The 16,641-nt window shown below is 44.1% G+C and overlaps 1 protein-coding gene across 1 annotated transcript in view; it reads right to left on the reverse strand.

Annotated features, from left to right (window-relative positions):
• Nucleotides 1–346: 346 nt before the first annotated feature.
• grin2aa (glutamate receptor, ionotropic, N-methyl D-aspartate 2A, a) overlaps nt 347–16,641 on the reverse strand; it is a 97,309-nt gene continuing 81,014 nt past the window's right edge. Inside the window, exons 5-12 of the mRNA XM_030790030.1 lie at nt 14,238–14,409; nt 13,565–13,718; nt 12,957–13,082; nt 11,769–11,998; nt 9,530–9,690; nt 4,903–5,090; nt 3,229–3,467; nt 347–2,146 (exon numbers count right to left, since the gene is read on the reverse strand). Coding sequence (XP_030645890.1) covers nt 347–2,146; nt 3,229–3,467; nt 4,903–5,090; nt 9,530–9,690; nt 11,769–11,998; nt 12,957–13,082; nt 13,565–13,718; nt 14,238–14,409 — 3,070 coding nt within the window. The remainder of the gene's footprint in view (nt 2,147–3,228; nt 3,468–4,902; nt 5,091–9,529; nt 9,691–11,768; nt 11,999–12,956; nt 13,083–13,564; nt 13,719–14,237; nt 14,410–16,641) is intronic.

A 16,641-nucleotide genomic window follows, 5' to 3' on the forward strand; every position in this document is an offset into this window, starting at 1 on the left:
CGTCCATCTCTCCGGTCAGCGTTACAGGCAGATGTGGAGTTTTGAGGTGGCTGTTGGAATGGCCGGCTCAAATTCCATGCTGGGTCAAACCCAAAATTTGCCCTGGCTAATTCACTTCTTGTCTCTTTTTTTTTTTTTCTTGTATCTATATCTATACCCTTAGTTCAGGATATATTGCCCCAAAGGATAACTTCAAACGCTGAGAACCTTTGGCAAGCGCTATGCGACCACCTGACTAATGTAAGAAAATTGATATCTGCAAAAGAGTACTCAGGTACTTTTGATTCCAATGTAGGTGACTATGGCATCCTAAGTGAATAAATATTTAATCTACACAAAGAGAGCATTAAACATCTGACTCGAGACTAGGTATTTTCTTATACACGCGTCTATTGCTGAACTGAGAAGAATTTAGGACCCGGGGAGCTGAGTATGCACTAGTCTTATTGGCTACATAAGGCATTCCTTGCTCTGAAATGTACATGTCATTGGCTATTCGACCATCCCTGGAACAGTATGAAGTGGTGGACTTCACTGAGGACCTCAGGTTGTTTTCGTTCCTGGATTTGATAGGGGCCAATTGTTTGTAAATGTCAGATGAGCTCCTCCCGTGAACAAGGCGGGTGTCGTCCCGCAAAGAGTGCATGAAGGGGTTGTCTGAGGTGTGGTCTGGGTAAAGTGACTTGCTGCGCTTGCTCTCCTCTAGGTTGTGGTTGAAGAGCATGGACCTGCTGCCGAAGAGTCTGTCGGATTTGATGTTGAACATGTTCGCGTAATGGCTGTCCTCCAGGAAGCGGTCTTTTTCCTTGAGGCTGACGCTACGTGCTGGCCTGTTCAGGTCGACCTCTTTAGGCTTCTCCAGCATGATATTGTCAAATGAGTGTTGCCGGCTCAGCCTTAGTCTGTTCCTCTTCTGAACGTGAGGCCCGTCCGTCTGGGGCCAGTAGCGTCCGAACATCTCGTCCTGGTGTATGCTGGGGCTAACGACGGCCTCCTGCAGCATCTGGTCCTCGCTGATGTCGTACAGGTTGCCCATGTGCAGGCAAGCCTCACAGCGGTTATATGGAGAGCGCGCGGCCGAGTAATGCCCAGCTGGATAGTTCGGCACCTTGGACAGGCAGCTGCGGCAATGTGTCTGTTTAAAGCGGTCGTTTGATTCGTGCGGGCTGAGGTTTTTCTCCTTCAGGCTGTAATGCTTGTTGTAGGCGTTGTCGGGCAGGAGATCGGAATCGGTGTGGTGGAGAGGGCTGCTGTTTAGATGGATGATGGGCTGGTCGCATTTCCTGTAGTTGTCGTTTTGATCCGAGTACATTTCGGGGTAATCCACATCGTCTCCGAGGCCACCTCTCTCTCTGTAGTGCATTGGATCGGAGTGCAGACTCAGCTCCCGGTCAGAGTCTATGGTGTAGATTTTTTCGCGAGTTGAGTTGCCCTGCTTACTCTTTAAGTAGGACAGCTCCACTTCACTGCAATCCCTTGGGTATTTTGACGTCATCGATCTTTTTTTTAAGTTGTCCTTGGGCTTCAGGTGCTTGTTGTTGTCCGGATCCTTGTAGGAGGTGGCCCTGCTCGAACAGTCAGAGATATCAGAGTGAGCTGCCTCTTCCGGAAGGTACCTCTGGCTCTTCATCGACACGCGAGGGTCCGGGGTCAGCGTGTCAGGACCCTGCCCCTGACGTACTGTGTCCACTGATTTCTTCCACAGGGCTCTGGGTTTGGCGTTGGTCTGAGCTGCATCCGCAGTCACTGCCACCTCCACCGTGTTGGGATTGGATTCGTTCAGGGTGAGAGGGTGTTGGCCTTGGAAGATGTAGTTGTTGAGGTGGTCTTTGTGGCGATTGGCCAGGTACGTCTGCAGGTCACCTGAGTCTCCGTAGATCATGTCCTTTTGGGCGTAGCTGCGATTGTCCGTGTATACGAAGTTCCCTTTCTCCGCCATCATGTCCATGATCATGGGGCTGGCTGAGTGCATGAAGTCAGAGCCGCGTTTGGGGGAGTTGATCCGCGAGCCGCTGAGGTTGGTCATGTTCGTCATCTGTTTGGCCGATTTGATGAGCTTTAGCATGTTGGCCTGCGGGCTGAAGTCTAGATCAGATGACTTCTTCTTCATGTCGATGTGGACACCATGAATACAACTCCAAATGCCCTTTAAAACAAAGGAGAGAAGAACAAAATCTAACTCAGCACTAAGATGTTCAGCACCAAAAATCTTCCAAAATATCCTCGCTTTTTTTTTTTTTTCAGTTTTCAACAAATTGTAACATTCATCAGTAATCAGTTTTGAATTCGTTTTGGTAAAACGGGTTTATTTCTGAGACATCAGATATTGCTCTTTGTCCCATCACTGACACATTTCATTGCTACGTACAATTCAAATGCTCCATATTCACAATCCCCTACACAATTCCCTATACCACATAGGTTCCTACACAACTTCTACTAAGGCAGAATACATGCACCTTGTCTAGCAATGGTATCACACACCTGCATTTCATTCCATCAGAGATGATAATCAGATTTCCAGCATGTGTGATGACCAGCAGCGTGGCTCTGCTTTTCAGCACATACAAATTTCTATCCATCATGGGAAACAAACAAGTAAACACTAACCTCTGAGAACAGTCTCTCTCTTTCTCTCTCTCTCTCTCTTTCTCTCCATCTTTCTCTCAGTAAACTGTCCCTGTCATTAAAATCTCCTCACCCATAAAGAACAGGGATGTGAAATCTTGCACGACTGACAAGTACCAATCAAGATCTAGTTTCTGTCACACTCTCCCTTCAGAAGACGGGGGGGACATGTCAATGTTAAAATAGCACTGGCTCAATAACTAGAGTCTCCACAGAATTACTAATTGGTTCAGAACAGACTGTCACGTGTTCATTTGTTCATTTGTCTGCTGAAGTCTGTCCACTCCCAAATGGTTGGTTTGTTTATTGTGACACTATTGTGACTTGCAAATTTGACCAAGTTTGAAAATGCACAACGAAAACCACAAACAGACACTGTGGTCTAAGTTTTTGCGAGTCGTCTGTAGAGACAAGCGCACACATTTTTATCACCGTGCCGACAAATATCCACACCAATGAGCTCAATATTTGATGAATTCTTCTAAAAGATTTGAAAAGACTGGTTGTTGTTTTTTTTTTTCAGAGATGGGAAGGCAGTATTTCATAAAAGAAACGGCGTAACTTTGCTCCCCTCCTTTCTCTCTGCGTCACGTGTCTTACCCTGCTGATGGTGAAGAGCAGTCCGGGTTTTCCGGAGCACACGCCGGTGAAGCAGTAGCGAAGTTTCCAGTAGAACAAATGCTCCCAGATGAAGGTGATGAGGCTCAGCCCCATCGCTGTGGCCAGCATGTAGAAGACGCCGGCCATGTTGTCCACGTCCAGCTGACTACTCATCACCTCGTTCTTCTCATTGTGGCAGATCCCAGTCAGCCACTGGGCCTCCAGCTCCTCCATCTCACCTGAAAAAAAACAGGCCTCGACCGTCAGTACACAAAAACACACACACACACACACCTCTCTTCCTCTTTTTTCCATTCCTGTAAACCGTGGTGGTGGTGTTCCTAACAAATATGTCTCCTTATCTGTGCTCCACAGTTACAGAGTTCAAAACTTTCTGAGTGTGACTGTGTGGAGTCGAGTCGGAGAGATTGGGCTCTGAACTGTCTTAAGCGCTAGCCATATGCTATTCCCATCACAGCTGCCAAGAGGATGATTCTGTCATTTATCAAGCTTTGTACTATATTACATCATATATAACTACCAAGCCATCTTAACAGGACATTTCCAGGAGGAGGCAGATTCAGTGCAGGTGTCTCTGCAGACATGTCGTTTCAGAGAATCTCTAATGTACTGCTGATTAAAACCAAATCTATAGATGTGAAACAGAGACCTGAAACAGATCGGTGTAAAAACGGAGTGAAAATAAAAGACTAATAGTGAAAAAGAAAGACCGAGTCTGCTCTTTCCCCCTTTTCGTCTTTAACGAAAATGGATTTTCGTTTAAGACATTCTATACCTCCACATACTTGGACAAATGTGCAGAATGAGTTATTTTCCTGATGTTTCTGCGCCGTCTCAAACACGTTTTTAAACGCAGTCCCTCCTCTCGCTGACTGCAGAAGCAGGCGATTTAACATGACGTTAATATTAATGTTGATGCATGAATATTTACATCACATTCATTATTTAATAATCTGCTCTGCTGTCAGTATCTTAGACCTAGTGCAGTTTGTCTGGCACAGAATTTTCAAAATATATGTGTGATATATATGATTGTGTGTGTATATAAGAGACAGAGAGTGACGGAGTGAGACAAAAAGACATAGATAGATAGATAGATAGATAGATAGATAGATAGATAGATCGACAGATCGATAGATAGATAGATAGATAGATAGATAGATAGATAGACAGACAGATAGATGTATAGATAGACAGACAGATAGATATACTAGATAGATAGATAGATAGATAGATAGATAGATAGATAGATAGATAGATAGATAGATAGATGGACAGATAGAATCACATTGCAAGTTTGCTGATGGAAGAAAAAGGGACAAGAACTATGTTTCTGCATGCATACCGAACATCTTCACTTTTCTGCATTAAAAATAACACCAAAGAGATTTTTATATTGCTATTGCTGCAGGAAAATATAAATTTGGCTGGGGACTCTGGAATGACGTCAGCAGCGTTTCTGAAGGGCTGGAGCTCATTATTTTACTTCTTGTTCCGGAGATTTGGAGAGAACGTCCCCTGCCAGCATTCTGCCCACAAACACACAAGGGCATTTAAGGACACTCTAACGTGGCTTACTGTGGACAGCCATCCGTCAGCTCTGTAAACAGAAATGTAAAAGTAAATCTAAAGTAAAATTATAAATATATTCACCGTCTCCGATAATGGCGAGGATGGCCAGGTCGACCTGCCGTTTCCAGTAGGAGCCTTTCTGCAGGGCAATGCCATAGCCCGTGGTGGCAAAGATGTACCCACTCCCAATGGTCACCAGTTTACAGCCTTCATCCCTGCCTGCCATGTAGTTCAACACGGCTGCATCGTAGATGAAGGCGTCCAGTTTACTGGACAGTGTGAGAGAGAGAAAGAGAGAGAGAGAGAGAGACAGACTTTACACACAAGATTCATAAAGCACCGTAAGGATAGCCTATTCCTGGCTAGGGAATCTTCTGGTTCCATTATTCAACAGCATCTCACCACGTACCACACAAACAACACAAATTCTCGCAGAAGTGCTGAGTTATGACTCAGCAAAAGTAAAGGCTACACAGAATTTATTTTTTTTGGAACAATATAAGCAATGGGGAAAAAAAAACGCAGGGTCAATATCCAAATAGTCGTGTTTTGTGGCTCTGTGGTCTGAAGCGAGATGAATTGGCACCCACAGAGAGGAAGATAGCAGCTGGACTGGCTCCAGCACAGATATAGTGATAAATTTCATTAAATGTGTTTGTGTCTTCCTGCTGCTATAAATGTGAGAGCACAAATACTGAGACTTCATTAGGTTAGTGCCCTTCTTCTCACTCTGGCCACACACGGGCGTCAGACTGCTTTATGAGCTCTATGGGAACTGCAGGAGGAGAGGAGGAGAGAAGGAGAGGCCTTGACCTCCTGATGGAGAGGAGGACGTGCCAAACAGATTGACTGTTGCTCTTTTGGAGCTTCTAAAACCTCTCTCTCTCCCTCTCTCTCTCTCTCTCTATCTCTCTCTCTCTCTCTCTCTCTCTCTCCCTCTCTTGCTCTCTCTCTCTCCCCATCTCTCCATCTCTCTCTCTCTCTCTCTCTCTCCCTCTCCCTCCCTCTCTCCCTCTCTCTCTCTCGCTCTCTCTCTCTCTCTCTCTCTAGCACACACAGGATGGGGAGTCTCTGGGAGTCCCTCTTCATAATTTACCAATCAATGACCTGTTATGGTGTTCCTCTATTCTAATCAAGTTAACACACACATTCACACACACACACACGCACACACGCACGCACACGCACACGCACACACACACAAACATCAAAAAATATGTTTGTATATATATGTGTGTGTGTGTATATACACAGTATATAAAATACTTGAAGCCTCACAATAAATTGAACGCTACCAATAAACTGGTAAGTGAGTGACATTTTGAGATAAAGTGAAGTAGGTGTCTAACTCATCTACATTCTGTGTAAGACAGCTTCCCTGTGTAAGATACATGACTCTGGCATTTCCCCGCCGTCAGATCTAACCCAGGGATGGGGACCCATATCCAATATTTTGCTCCATAATTCTGTTCTTGAGCTGCACGCCGCCTTGGCTCTGAGACTGGTGTATTGTGTGATGATGGATACTCCTAGCTAGAAAAAATGATGAGACATGAATTCAAATGTATTCATTTTCGTTCTCCTCACATATCTTCCTTTACACTTTAAGTGGGACAGGACCTGCCTACAGTCCTACACTGGCTAACTCAGGGGCTCCTGACAGATGACACACACTCAGACCAGAGACATTTACAGAGCCCCGCGCGCGCGTGCACTTGTAGTTCTTAGTTTTAGCGCTAGAAGTGACGAGAGGACTGCTACCTGTACCATAGCCACTGGGTTCTGCCTGACTGAGACATTCAATACAATATTTTAATGAAGCATTCACTTCTCCCTGCGTTCTGATTGGTCTGTTTCCTTAATTGAAGACTGATGTCATTAACAAATACAGGAGCCAGATCTTTCACCTGTGGTTACTTTAGGAACATGGAGGAGGTGAGAACGCGGTAAAATGTTATATTCTGCAAACACGATGACTCAGAGAAGCAGGGTGCATGTGCTGAGTAAACCTATATTTGACACACTGTTCAAAATCAAATGACTGAAACGGCGCAGGTTCAGTGCACAAGAATCACACTTTCACAGGTGAGATTAGAAACCAGAGACAGGGGAACAAACCAGGGCCGAAGACATGGAGATGTGAAAGGGAACAGCAAGTCTCAGAACTCGCTGTAATGGGAGACACTGGGCCAGAGAGAAATGGAGGCGCGTTTATACTGTGGTCTACATGAGTCCATGAAGCAGGACCAGGTGAGATAATCAGTCCGTGAACAGACTGAGCGGGTGGTTAGTAAGCCAGTGAAACTCAGTGCTGATGGGCCCAAACAGAGGGAGATGGACACGGAGGTGCAACAGTAACGTTGTGAAAACGCTCAATAGATTTCAGATTCAATGTGGAATTGTTAGGGAGAATGCTCTTTGTAACTCAACAGTGACTAAAATTATAATCAAAGAAGTTGAAAATCAGAAAGCATCAATGCATCAAAGCCTTTTAATGTGTCAGTTTACTGACGTTTGGTAGAAGGATTTCCTTGAATCTTGAATGATAAGACTGCTAATGTAGTCCTAGCATCTCTCTTCTCCTTAACTGAGTACTGTATTACACAGAGTGCACTGTTAGCCGTATCACTGGTAGTTTTATCAAGCCAATTTATATCAATATCTGCAGAAATGACATTGGATGAACTTGGGCTGTTTGGCTAATAGAATTCAATCAACATTGATTTGTATCTCCTTCATTAAAGGAGAATTCACACAGCCATCCTCTCTTCCTGCCAAAACAAATCTCTTTAAGCTGGCTCCAGGCTCGCCTTCATCCCCGGATTAACAGAAAACACCAATAACAACACATTGCCAGGCAGTCAATCCCATCTGACGCGTAGACAAACGCTCCGCTCATCTGTTCTCATTGCGCTGTCTGGGCAGGTGTGTCTGGGCAGGTGTGTTCCTTCAGTTTGACAGGATTTTTCAGGAGCTGGCCCACAGGACTGACAGGAGAGCACGAAGCGCCCTCTCTCTCCCTCTCTCTCCCCCTCTCTCTCTCTCTCTCCTTCTCTCTCTCTCTCTCTCCCTCTCTCTCTCGCCCTCTCTCTCTCTCTCTCCCTCTCTCTCTCTCTAGTCAGACTTTAATCCTGACAGAAGTTCTGTACAAACTGTGTTATTATTCAGAGTAGGATCACCTCACTTTCCATTCTCATTACTGACTCGTCAGTGACCCTTTAGGAGTGGGGTTTTTCCCCTCACATTCCCACACACTGATGCATGCTCATATTAAATATATACTTAGCTATAGCTAAGCTTTTACTGATTCATATTGCTGCTATACAAAATTTTAGGGTTGGCAGAAAATAAAGAACATTCAACAAGTAATTGGTTTGATTGGTCCAAACACAGAGAGCTTTAAACTCCTTTTTAAACTCCTCAGTTATGCGGATGTCATGCATATCATTTTCAGTGACATGTTACAATATGGTTACGCAGTGATGGTGATTTGCATATTCATAAAGTGGCAGACTGTACTATTGTGACACAATGTTGACTATTTGCATATTCATAAAGTGGCAGACAACACTATACTGACACAGTGTCGACGATTTGAATATTCATCAAGTGACAGATTACTGTATTGCTACACAGTGTTAACAATTTACATATTCATAACGGTCACAAATATGGTTACGTACTTCATACAGTCTTTAAAGACTCACGGCCTAAAATGTAGTTAAAGTATTGTTCTGACATTTTTTAAAGCAGAATATAAACAATGTACAAAAAGAATTTTTGAAACAAGAAAACTCAGTTAGGTGATGTGGGGAGGTGGGGGGGCTAAGTTTCTGACGAGTCCCAGTCAAGCGAGGGCAGAGGGAGAGGGCCCTGTCTTCAGCAGACAGGCAGCGACGCTTGTCTTTTTTTTAGTGTGTTAATTATGAATATGAAATCTTTCAGAGCTACAGAAACTGACGTTTTTATGGGACTAAGGGGTTTGCGTAGTGGTGCTGTGGGTATGTGTTTTGTATTTTTTTTTTTTTTTTTTTTAACGTTGTAGTCTAATGTCCATAAAACAGTCCACTGAAAAGACTTGAGAAACTCCACTGTACCACACACAGTGAATTTTAATCATAAGAAATATTAGCAAAAGCGAGATCGTCTTTAAGAAGCCGCTGAGCCGGCTCCAAAGGCATTTTAAAAGGTTCCAGGGACCAGCGTTCTCCCTCTGTTATCAATTTGAGCTTAAGCATTAAGGATTGAGCACTGAGCTGCATCTCCTTCCCACCTGATTTGTGTCGTTACCCCGGCTATTCCTTTACCTCCTCGGCGTGTCACGTGTGTGAAGTCTCTCTGTAGCGTTGCTTTGCTCATTTCGCCCTTACGTACGTCCTCCCTCAAACGATTTAGTCTGGCCCTCTGCCCCCCCCGCCCTTTCCCTCGGTGAGAAGGCGATGAAAAATACCCTCCCCCTGCGTCCCCAACTCCTCATTTCCATTCCCATTATGTATATCTACCGGGTTAAAAATAACCCTGTTACTCCAAGTTAACACAGTCATTCATTCACAGCATGGCCTGCAAACGCCTGCCTGTTTCAGACAATAATACGCCAGGCCAGCCAATGACTCCTTCAATAACACTTCAGCTCAGGCAGACAGATGGAGAAAGAAAAAAAAAACACAAAACAAAAACTTCGACAGAGCACCAGTGGGTGTGAGCTTACCCGGTCTTTAGGCTGACCAACGCGTCCTGCACCCCGGTCTGATGGTACTTGACCATGTACTGGTGCATGTCCGGATAGTTCTTCCTGATGTTCCTCTCCGTGCTGCCGTTGGGAACGGTTCCAAAACGGAAAGGGGGGGAGTAGGAGTAAGGGCTCTGGAACTGTGAGAGGTAAAAACAAAACAAAAAAAAAAAAGAATTCAGGAACGACAGGTGTCATTACCAACAAACAGAATTTTACAGTCAAAAGAAAGACTCTTGTGATGTTCTGTCTTTTTGATGAAGGTTTTATCTTTTTGTTTTAAATCTTCTACTTCCAGTAACAATCTTTTTCCAGCCATTTCTCATCATTACCCACAACAGTGCTGTCTGCCCTCATTGTTTTGACATGACTTTAATAAAAAGGTCACAGGTCATAACCTTCAAGTCTGAGCATGCTCTGAAATAACAATCTCCACCTAAAAAAACAAAACAAAAAAACGAATCAGCACTTTCTATAAACCACTACAAGCTTCACGAGCCTAAAGCGAGGGTGTTGCTTTCCATTTGTTTATTTATCGGTTTGTTTGTCGATCCATCGCTTTTCTTTGTTGACACTGAATTAGATGTGACCTTTTTTTCCCCGTTTTGATAGGAGGCGGTGATGGCAGGTTGGCTGTGTGTGACAGGCGTGCATGCCCCAGGCCTTGTTGTTATGGTTACAGAGCCCCACAAAGAACTCTAACGAAGAACGGTGACCTTGGCCCACCACCGCCCATTATGCAATTTATGCCAGAGTTATATAAGCGCCAGGCCGTGCCCTCCTTTCTGCCAGGAACAAGTGAGACGCAAGTGAGATGGCAAGCAGCACCAGGCCTGGGCCCGGGAGAGAGAGAGAGAGAGAGAGACTTGACTCAGTCTTATGTAACAGTGTCCGTTAATGGACGGTTTGCTCTGAGATTCCTGAGGGACGTTTTACACTGCTCACAGAGGGGGACGGCGGGTCCATAACAACCACGCCGAATCCGCCTTTGAAAGAGAGAGAGAGACGCAACAGCCTCACCGGGGTTTTCCTCTGGGACGTGTCTGTCTTTCATGGCGCAGCGCGGTGAGAACAGCATGTCCGGAGTGCACGGGCTGCTGTTGTGTGTACCAGGACCGCCACGGTGAGCAGTCCCAATGCAGATACCTCAGACAAGCATCTTCCCGCTTATTTCAGCCTCCCAACATACGGAGATTTAAAAGCCCATCTCACCAGGGTTAGCTTTCATGTTTCAGTCTTATGTTTTAGGTAGACTTTGCACTAAAGTACCAGGGAAGGCAAACTGTTCACATTTAGAAAGGTTTGTGTGAGAGTATGTGTGTTTGTGTCAGACTGTGTGTGTGTGTGTGTGTGTGTGTGCATATGTGTGTGATGCAAGAGCTTGTTTCATTTTCAATATAAGTGCATAAAGTTTTGTCTGAATACTCATGTATAGCTAGGATAACTGAGGAGAGAGCTAACGGAGCCCTGTGGAGAACGAAACAGATACTGACAGTGAGGTGCCATGGCTTCTCAGAAAGTGATTATTTTTTTTTTATTATTATAATTAGCAATAAAAAAAAGAAATATATTTCTTTGCACCACTGCTTTCTGACTGGCCTAATTATCCTAAACTCGTTCCAACAGCAGAAGCAGAGCAATTGATTCAAACGGAGTGAAATTCAGGAGGCTGACACAAGGAGTTAAGGAAACAACAGCTTATACCCTGCAGGCACGTAATCTGCCCTGAAATAAAACCAGATCACCTGCTGAGGCTTCATATTTTGAAAAAAAAAAAAAAAAAAAATACTTTCGCTCTAGTTTTTACAAAAATATTATCAAAATTCAGCGCCCATCCTAGCTTAAGGCTTTTCATTTATTCATTACATTTATTCATTTAGCAGATGCTTTTGTTCAAAGCTAAGACTTGTGAAATGACCACATTGTTAAGCTCTATAAACTTCAATAAAACATTTCAAGAATTACTCTACAAAAGCTTGTGAACTATTAAAGTTGTGTGCAAAGCAAGTATATGGACAGTGAAGTAAAACGGAGCTTAAAATAAACAGATTAAATCCCATTCACCAGTATTCAAATGCAAAATAATGATAATAATAATCTGGAAAAATGGAGATTACTATTATTATTACCATTTGTTCCTGGAAAAATGGAGAAAAATGGAAAAGTGAAATAAATCCTGCAGGAACCATTTATGGTCAGAGTTACAGCGGAAATTTACCTTCTTGTCACTCAGCCCTGTGACCTGGTCCACAAACTCCTCTTGGATCATAAAGGCTGCCAGGTTAGCAGTGTAGCTAGCCAGGAAGATGACAGCAAAAAAGGCCCACACTGACACGATGAACTTGCTGGTGGTACCTCTGGGGTTCTGGACAGGTACAGAGTTGTTAAAGACCAGACCCCAAAGCAGCCATACCGCTTTCCCCATGGTGAAAGAGGGTCCGTGAGGATCTGTGGAGAAAATAGCCATACATTCGCTACGTTAGCATTATCCTTCAGTTACAAACAGGTTGCCCTCTGAAGAGAACGGCGAAAAGATGGTTTTTACGCCTCCATTTATCTAAAAGGTCACCCTTTCAAGCTAATTTATTCCCCTATCTGAGCAGTGATAAGCTTACTAGCTTAACATAATGGCTATTTTCAGAACCCTTCTATCCAAGGCTGGTTCTTTCCCTGTATTGGCTGTAGCGCGGTCTGTTTTGCCTGCCTAAGATTCTGTCGTGAATATGAATCAGAACTGTGAATGCTTAGCAACAAGGGATATTTAAGAATACCCTACATCTAACAGCATGAGAAATACAGGGCCCTTCCACAGGAAATTTGTCTTTTCATTGGGTGTAGTAGTATGAACGTCACCTAGAAAATGTCACTTATCAGAGTGCGTAAATGGCTTGCTTAGAAAAAGGACTTTGAGTCATTTTTTAATGAGTCATTGAAGGCCAAAGAATAGTGTTAAGAGCTTTGTGAAAAGGACACTTTGGAAGACACAATATCAATCAAATTGCAATTAACTGAATTTAACTGAACTAAATTGAAGCAGACATAATTGAACTTCACTGAACCCAAACTTAATTGAACTTCATTTGACTGAAAGTGGTAAACATCAGGCAGACAACAATAGTGGAATCAAAACATTATTTGCCTTTCGTTTGAATCGGTTTGTTTTGTGGTGTTCTGTTTTTTTTTTTTTCTCCACAGTAAACATGGAAAGTGGTGTTTATGCAGCTGTTCCCTAATACAAAATGTCCTAACAATAGGTGTGTGGAACACGGAGCGTCGTGGAGGCAGGCGAATCTTCCTCTTGCTCTGACCCTGGCCTGAGGGCGACTGTGTAAACATAGCGGAAAGGGTGCAGTTGAGTGTAGGGGAAAAAAAGCGAAAAGGCGAGCGGGAGAGTGGTGTCCTGTACCTTTGCCTTGGGCGAGGTTCCTGTTGAATCCGAGAGGGCTGATGTACTCAAACATGAAGACAGCCATGGCTGTCACCAGAAGCAGCATCACAAACATCATCACCCACACGGACGCGCTGAAGGGCTCTGCAACCAATCAGAGAGAACGACCAGAGTCACAGAGAAGGAGAGAGGAAGAGACAAGACACCCAAGTCAGCAACTCCCATCTCCGCACTCTGCTTGCACCAGCGATATGTGATTATGGACAAGCTGCAGAGATTAAAGAGCTTTCACAGTGGAAAGTAAATGTGAAACTGGCAAGTGTCCACATGAGAGGGGGTTTCCCAGTTAAGCCCCTGTAATTATTGGCCTTATGTTAATTAAAGAATGGTCTGCTGAGGTTGGGCCATCGTGTAAAGGAGGAACATACGCAGCACTACAAATCAGAGAGCAGAGCTGTCAAAGGAGACTCAGTTCTCCCTGCTCAGCGCTATGCACCATGCGTGTGATGGACGGGCTACACGTTAAAGTTAAATAAATAAATAAACAAATAAATAAAAACAATAATATTTCGATAGCTAAGAAGTCAAAGGGCATGCGTCGTGAAAGTGTCCTTCTTCTCGGTTACCCAGAAACGCTGATGGAGAGACGGTCCCGTTGCTCCGGGACACCATCACACTAATCCCTGTCTCCACGAAGGGGACAGAGAAATCAATGACCTCTGAGCGTTCTTCATTGATTGTCAGAGAGCCCACGGCCATGACTGCCTTTTTATACACCACCTGTGACGGTAAACAACAAAGACAGGCAGGCAGGCAGGCAGACAGACAAACAGACAGACAGACAGACAGACAGACAGACAGACAGACAGAGACAGGGTTAGAGAGAGAACAGGCTCAGAAACTTCACATGAAAAACACACCTGCATCCACACGGACAATTCAAACGTATTTAAGTTCGGGTTTTTTGGGGTTTTTTTCTGTTTTTTTTCTGTGGCTGACTGAGAACCTCGGTTATACCATTTACTCCCCGCAGATCCAAATCACATAAATGGCCAATTCCTTTTTTTCTTCAATTTTCTACATTTGATTGCTATCAGGCCCCTTCTGTCACCAAATTACCTCCAGTAGGCAGAGATACATTGCATCTTCTTCTTTTGCAGATACCACTGACTCCCACATGGGTTCCAAAAAGATATGTTATTCTCTTCCCTTTTATTTACCCAGGTAAATTGTTTTAAGAAACACCCCTCTTTTTTTATAAACCCTGTATAATCAGAAGTGTAATGGAAAGCGTCTGACCTCTCCCACCATGCCGTTCCAGACATTGTTGATCTTTTTCCCATGCTTCCCATTGGTTACCAGGTAGAGGTCATAGGTGAACTTCACGTTCCTGGCGATCTTCTTCAGGATGTCGATACAGAAGCCCTTACAGCACTTTTTGATGTAAGTCCCTCCTCCCTCAGTGCTGTTACTGTTGGACAAAACAGAGAAAATAACTTCCTGTACATCACATAAACAAAGAAAGGTTTGACAGCCTTTATAATCAGAGGTATTCACTTACAGAGCACTGTAAACTAGTTTTCAAGCCACACCGCAAAAGAAATGTATGGCAATGATTTCCTACACACACATACACACGCACACACACACACACACACACAGCTGTGAATGAAACAAATATTTTGGATCACAAGTGCAGTACAGTGGATGGAGTGAGTGAATGGGAAAGAAGAAAAGCGATAGAGAGAAATCTCTTAATTATAATGAGAGATGGGCTTTTTCCCCTGATATTCTCTCCAGAGGCCTGTCAGGAGCATGTTAACTGCCTCTGAAAACCAGAGAGAGTCCACTTGAGAATTTCTCGTGTCTCAAAAAAAAAAAAAAAAAAAAAAAAAAGTCAGCCAATCTGTGGAGGCTTAATTGCGCTGGGGGCTGTTCTGTCTTCCTCAGTGAGCAGGAACACAATTCTATTTACAGGCCAATCAGAATCTTTATTTTATTTAAGACGGAGGACAGAGGACTGGGGGCACCTTGGCGTGTGTTTGATATCTTATGCTGGTCTACCAGAGGGCAGAATGCAGGACCAGTGCTCTACACACAGAGCAGAGAAAACAAGGGTGCATCAGTGCTCCAAATTAACTTTTTGGCCTGGTTACGCTCTGTCATCGCTTTGTTAACTCCTTAATTAAAATTTGCCCAAAAATGTGAAATGTGCTACATCACCGGTCAAAGCCAAGAGGAATGGCAGTTAAATGTGCTTGTCCTTTCCCACAGAGGCAGAAACGTGTTTAAAGACAAAAAAAAAGGAAAAAAAAGAAAAGAAAAGGGAAAAAAACGTTCCATAAAGTCACAGATCGATCCGCGGCGCAGGCAGGATTACTGATTATCCCTACAGATTCAAGAAATGGAATTTTCTGCTAACAGTTCAGATTTAAAAGGAACACTGATAACGAATTACAACAAAGACAGATCAGTGCTCCACCTACTCAGCACCAAAGTAGCAATATTTATCGATGAAAAAATGTAGAGGGTTGAATACAGAGCGTAGCTGCATTGGAAATCAGCCTACCATCTGGGAGCTGAGGGTGTTTGCTAAAGAGTTCACACGTTGCACGGCGTAACTATCCCGGCCACCTGGGAGGCTCATTTAACTTTTAGATTGAAGCTAATTAAGAGCGAGCGAGCTACATGCTTACATACATCAAAACTGTGAAAGAGAGACATATGCAGTCTCTTCACAACCCAGAGCTCCTCTAAGAGTTCTCTCTGTCCACAGTCTGTTCTCTTGTGCACTGCCACAGCGTCCCCTCCCCTCCCCTTCTCCACCTGTCATCGCGTAACATTTCTCTTTGCTCTGAAGTTAACTTTGGTTTACAGTTTCCGCGATTCAACTCCGGCCATGTCATCTGGATTAATTACCGTGGCCATATGTGTTGTTCCTGTCCACGTCATTAATACGTTGACATCAACGGGCACAGGAATTCCACCACATCCTTTTTTTTTCTGAGATATAAATAAATCATTCTGCGACCAGACCGCATTCCATCTTAATGGCGTAAAGAGTTTGACTGTGAAACATGGTTAACCATTATCCTGTCTGAAAAGGGCTTGCTCAGTGTTCTGCAGACAGCTCGCGCTGAGTGTAGGAGAATGAGAAAAGCTTTTTGGCAGCGGAAGGCGGGTGCACGCCTTCGGACTACGATACAGCATAACGAACCTTCCCCCCTGTCTCTATGACTAGAGAAAGAAGGAGAGGAAGAGAGATACACGTTCCACAACCTCAGCGAAATCCACTTTAAAATCAATCTTTCTCTCTCTCTCTCTCTCTCTTGCTTTCTCTCCAACGTCCGCAGTCCTGATGACGCACGCGCTGAAGTCCCCCGACGCTCTGGGCAGTTTTTATCCGGACCCTCTCATAGCAGAATCTATATTACAGCGACCATCTGAGTCCGCGAGCGGCAATAAGGAGTTGGTTCCCGCGACCAGACCACTCTTCCTGTCCCTGAATAGCACACCAATTAGAGTTTATGAAGACACACTGCCAGCAGTGCTGTTTGTTTGCAGGGTAGCAGTGGAGGCTTGGGCTTTTTATGACTGCCCACAGCGGCCAGTTATCAAAACGGTGGCCGGAGAGAAAGAGAGAGTGTGTGCATGAGTATGTCAAAACAGATAAAACATATTGGGTGAGGGAAGTAAACTTTGT

This window comes from Chanos chanos, chromosome 13 (genome assembly GCF_902362185.1).
Source record: "Chanos chanos chromosome 13, fChaCha1.1, whole genome shotgun sequence".
Classification (NCBI taxonomy): domain Eukaryota; kingdom Metazoa; phylum Chordata; class Actinopteri; order Gonorynchiformes; family Chanidae; genus Chanos; species Chanos chanos.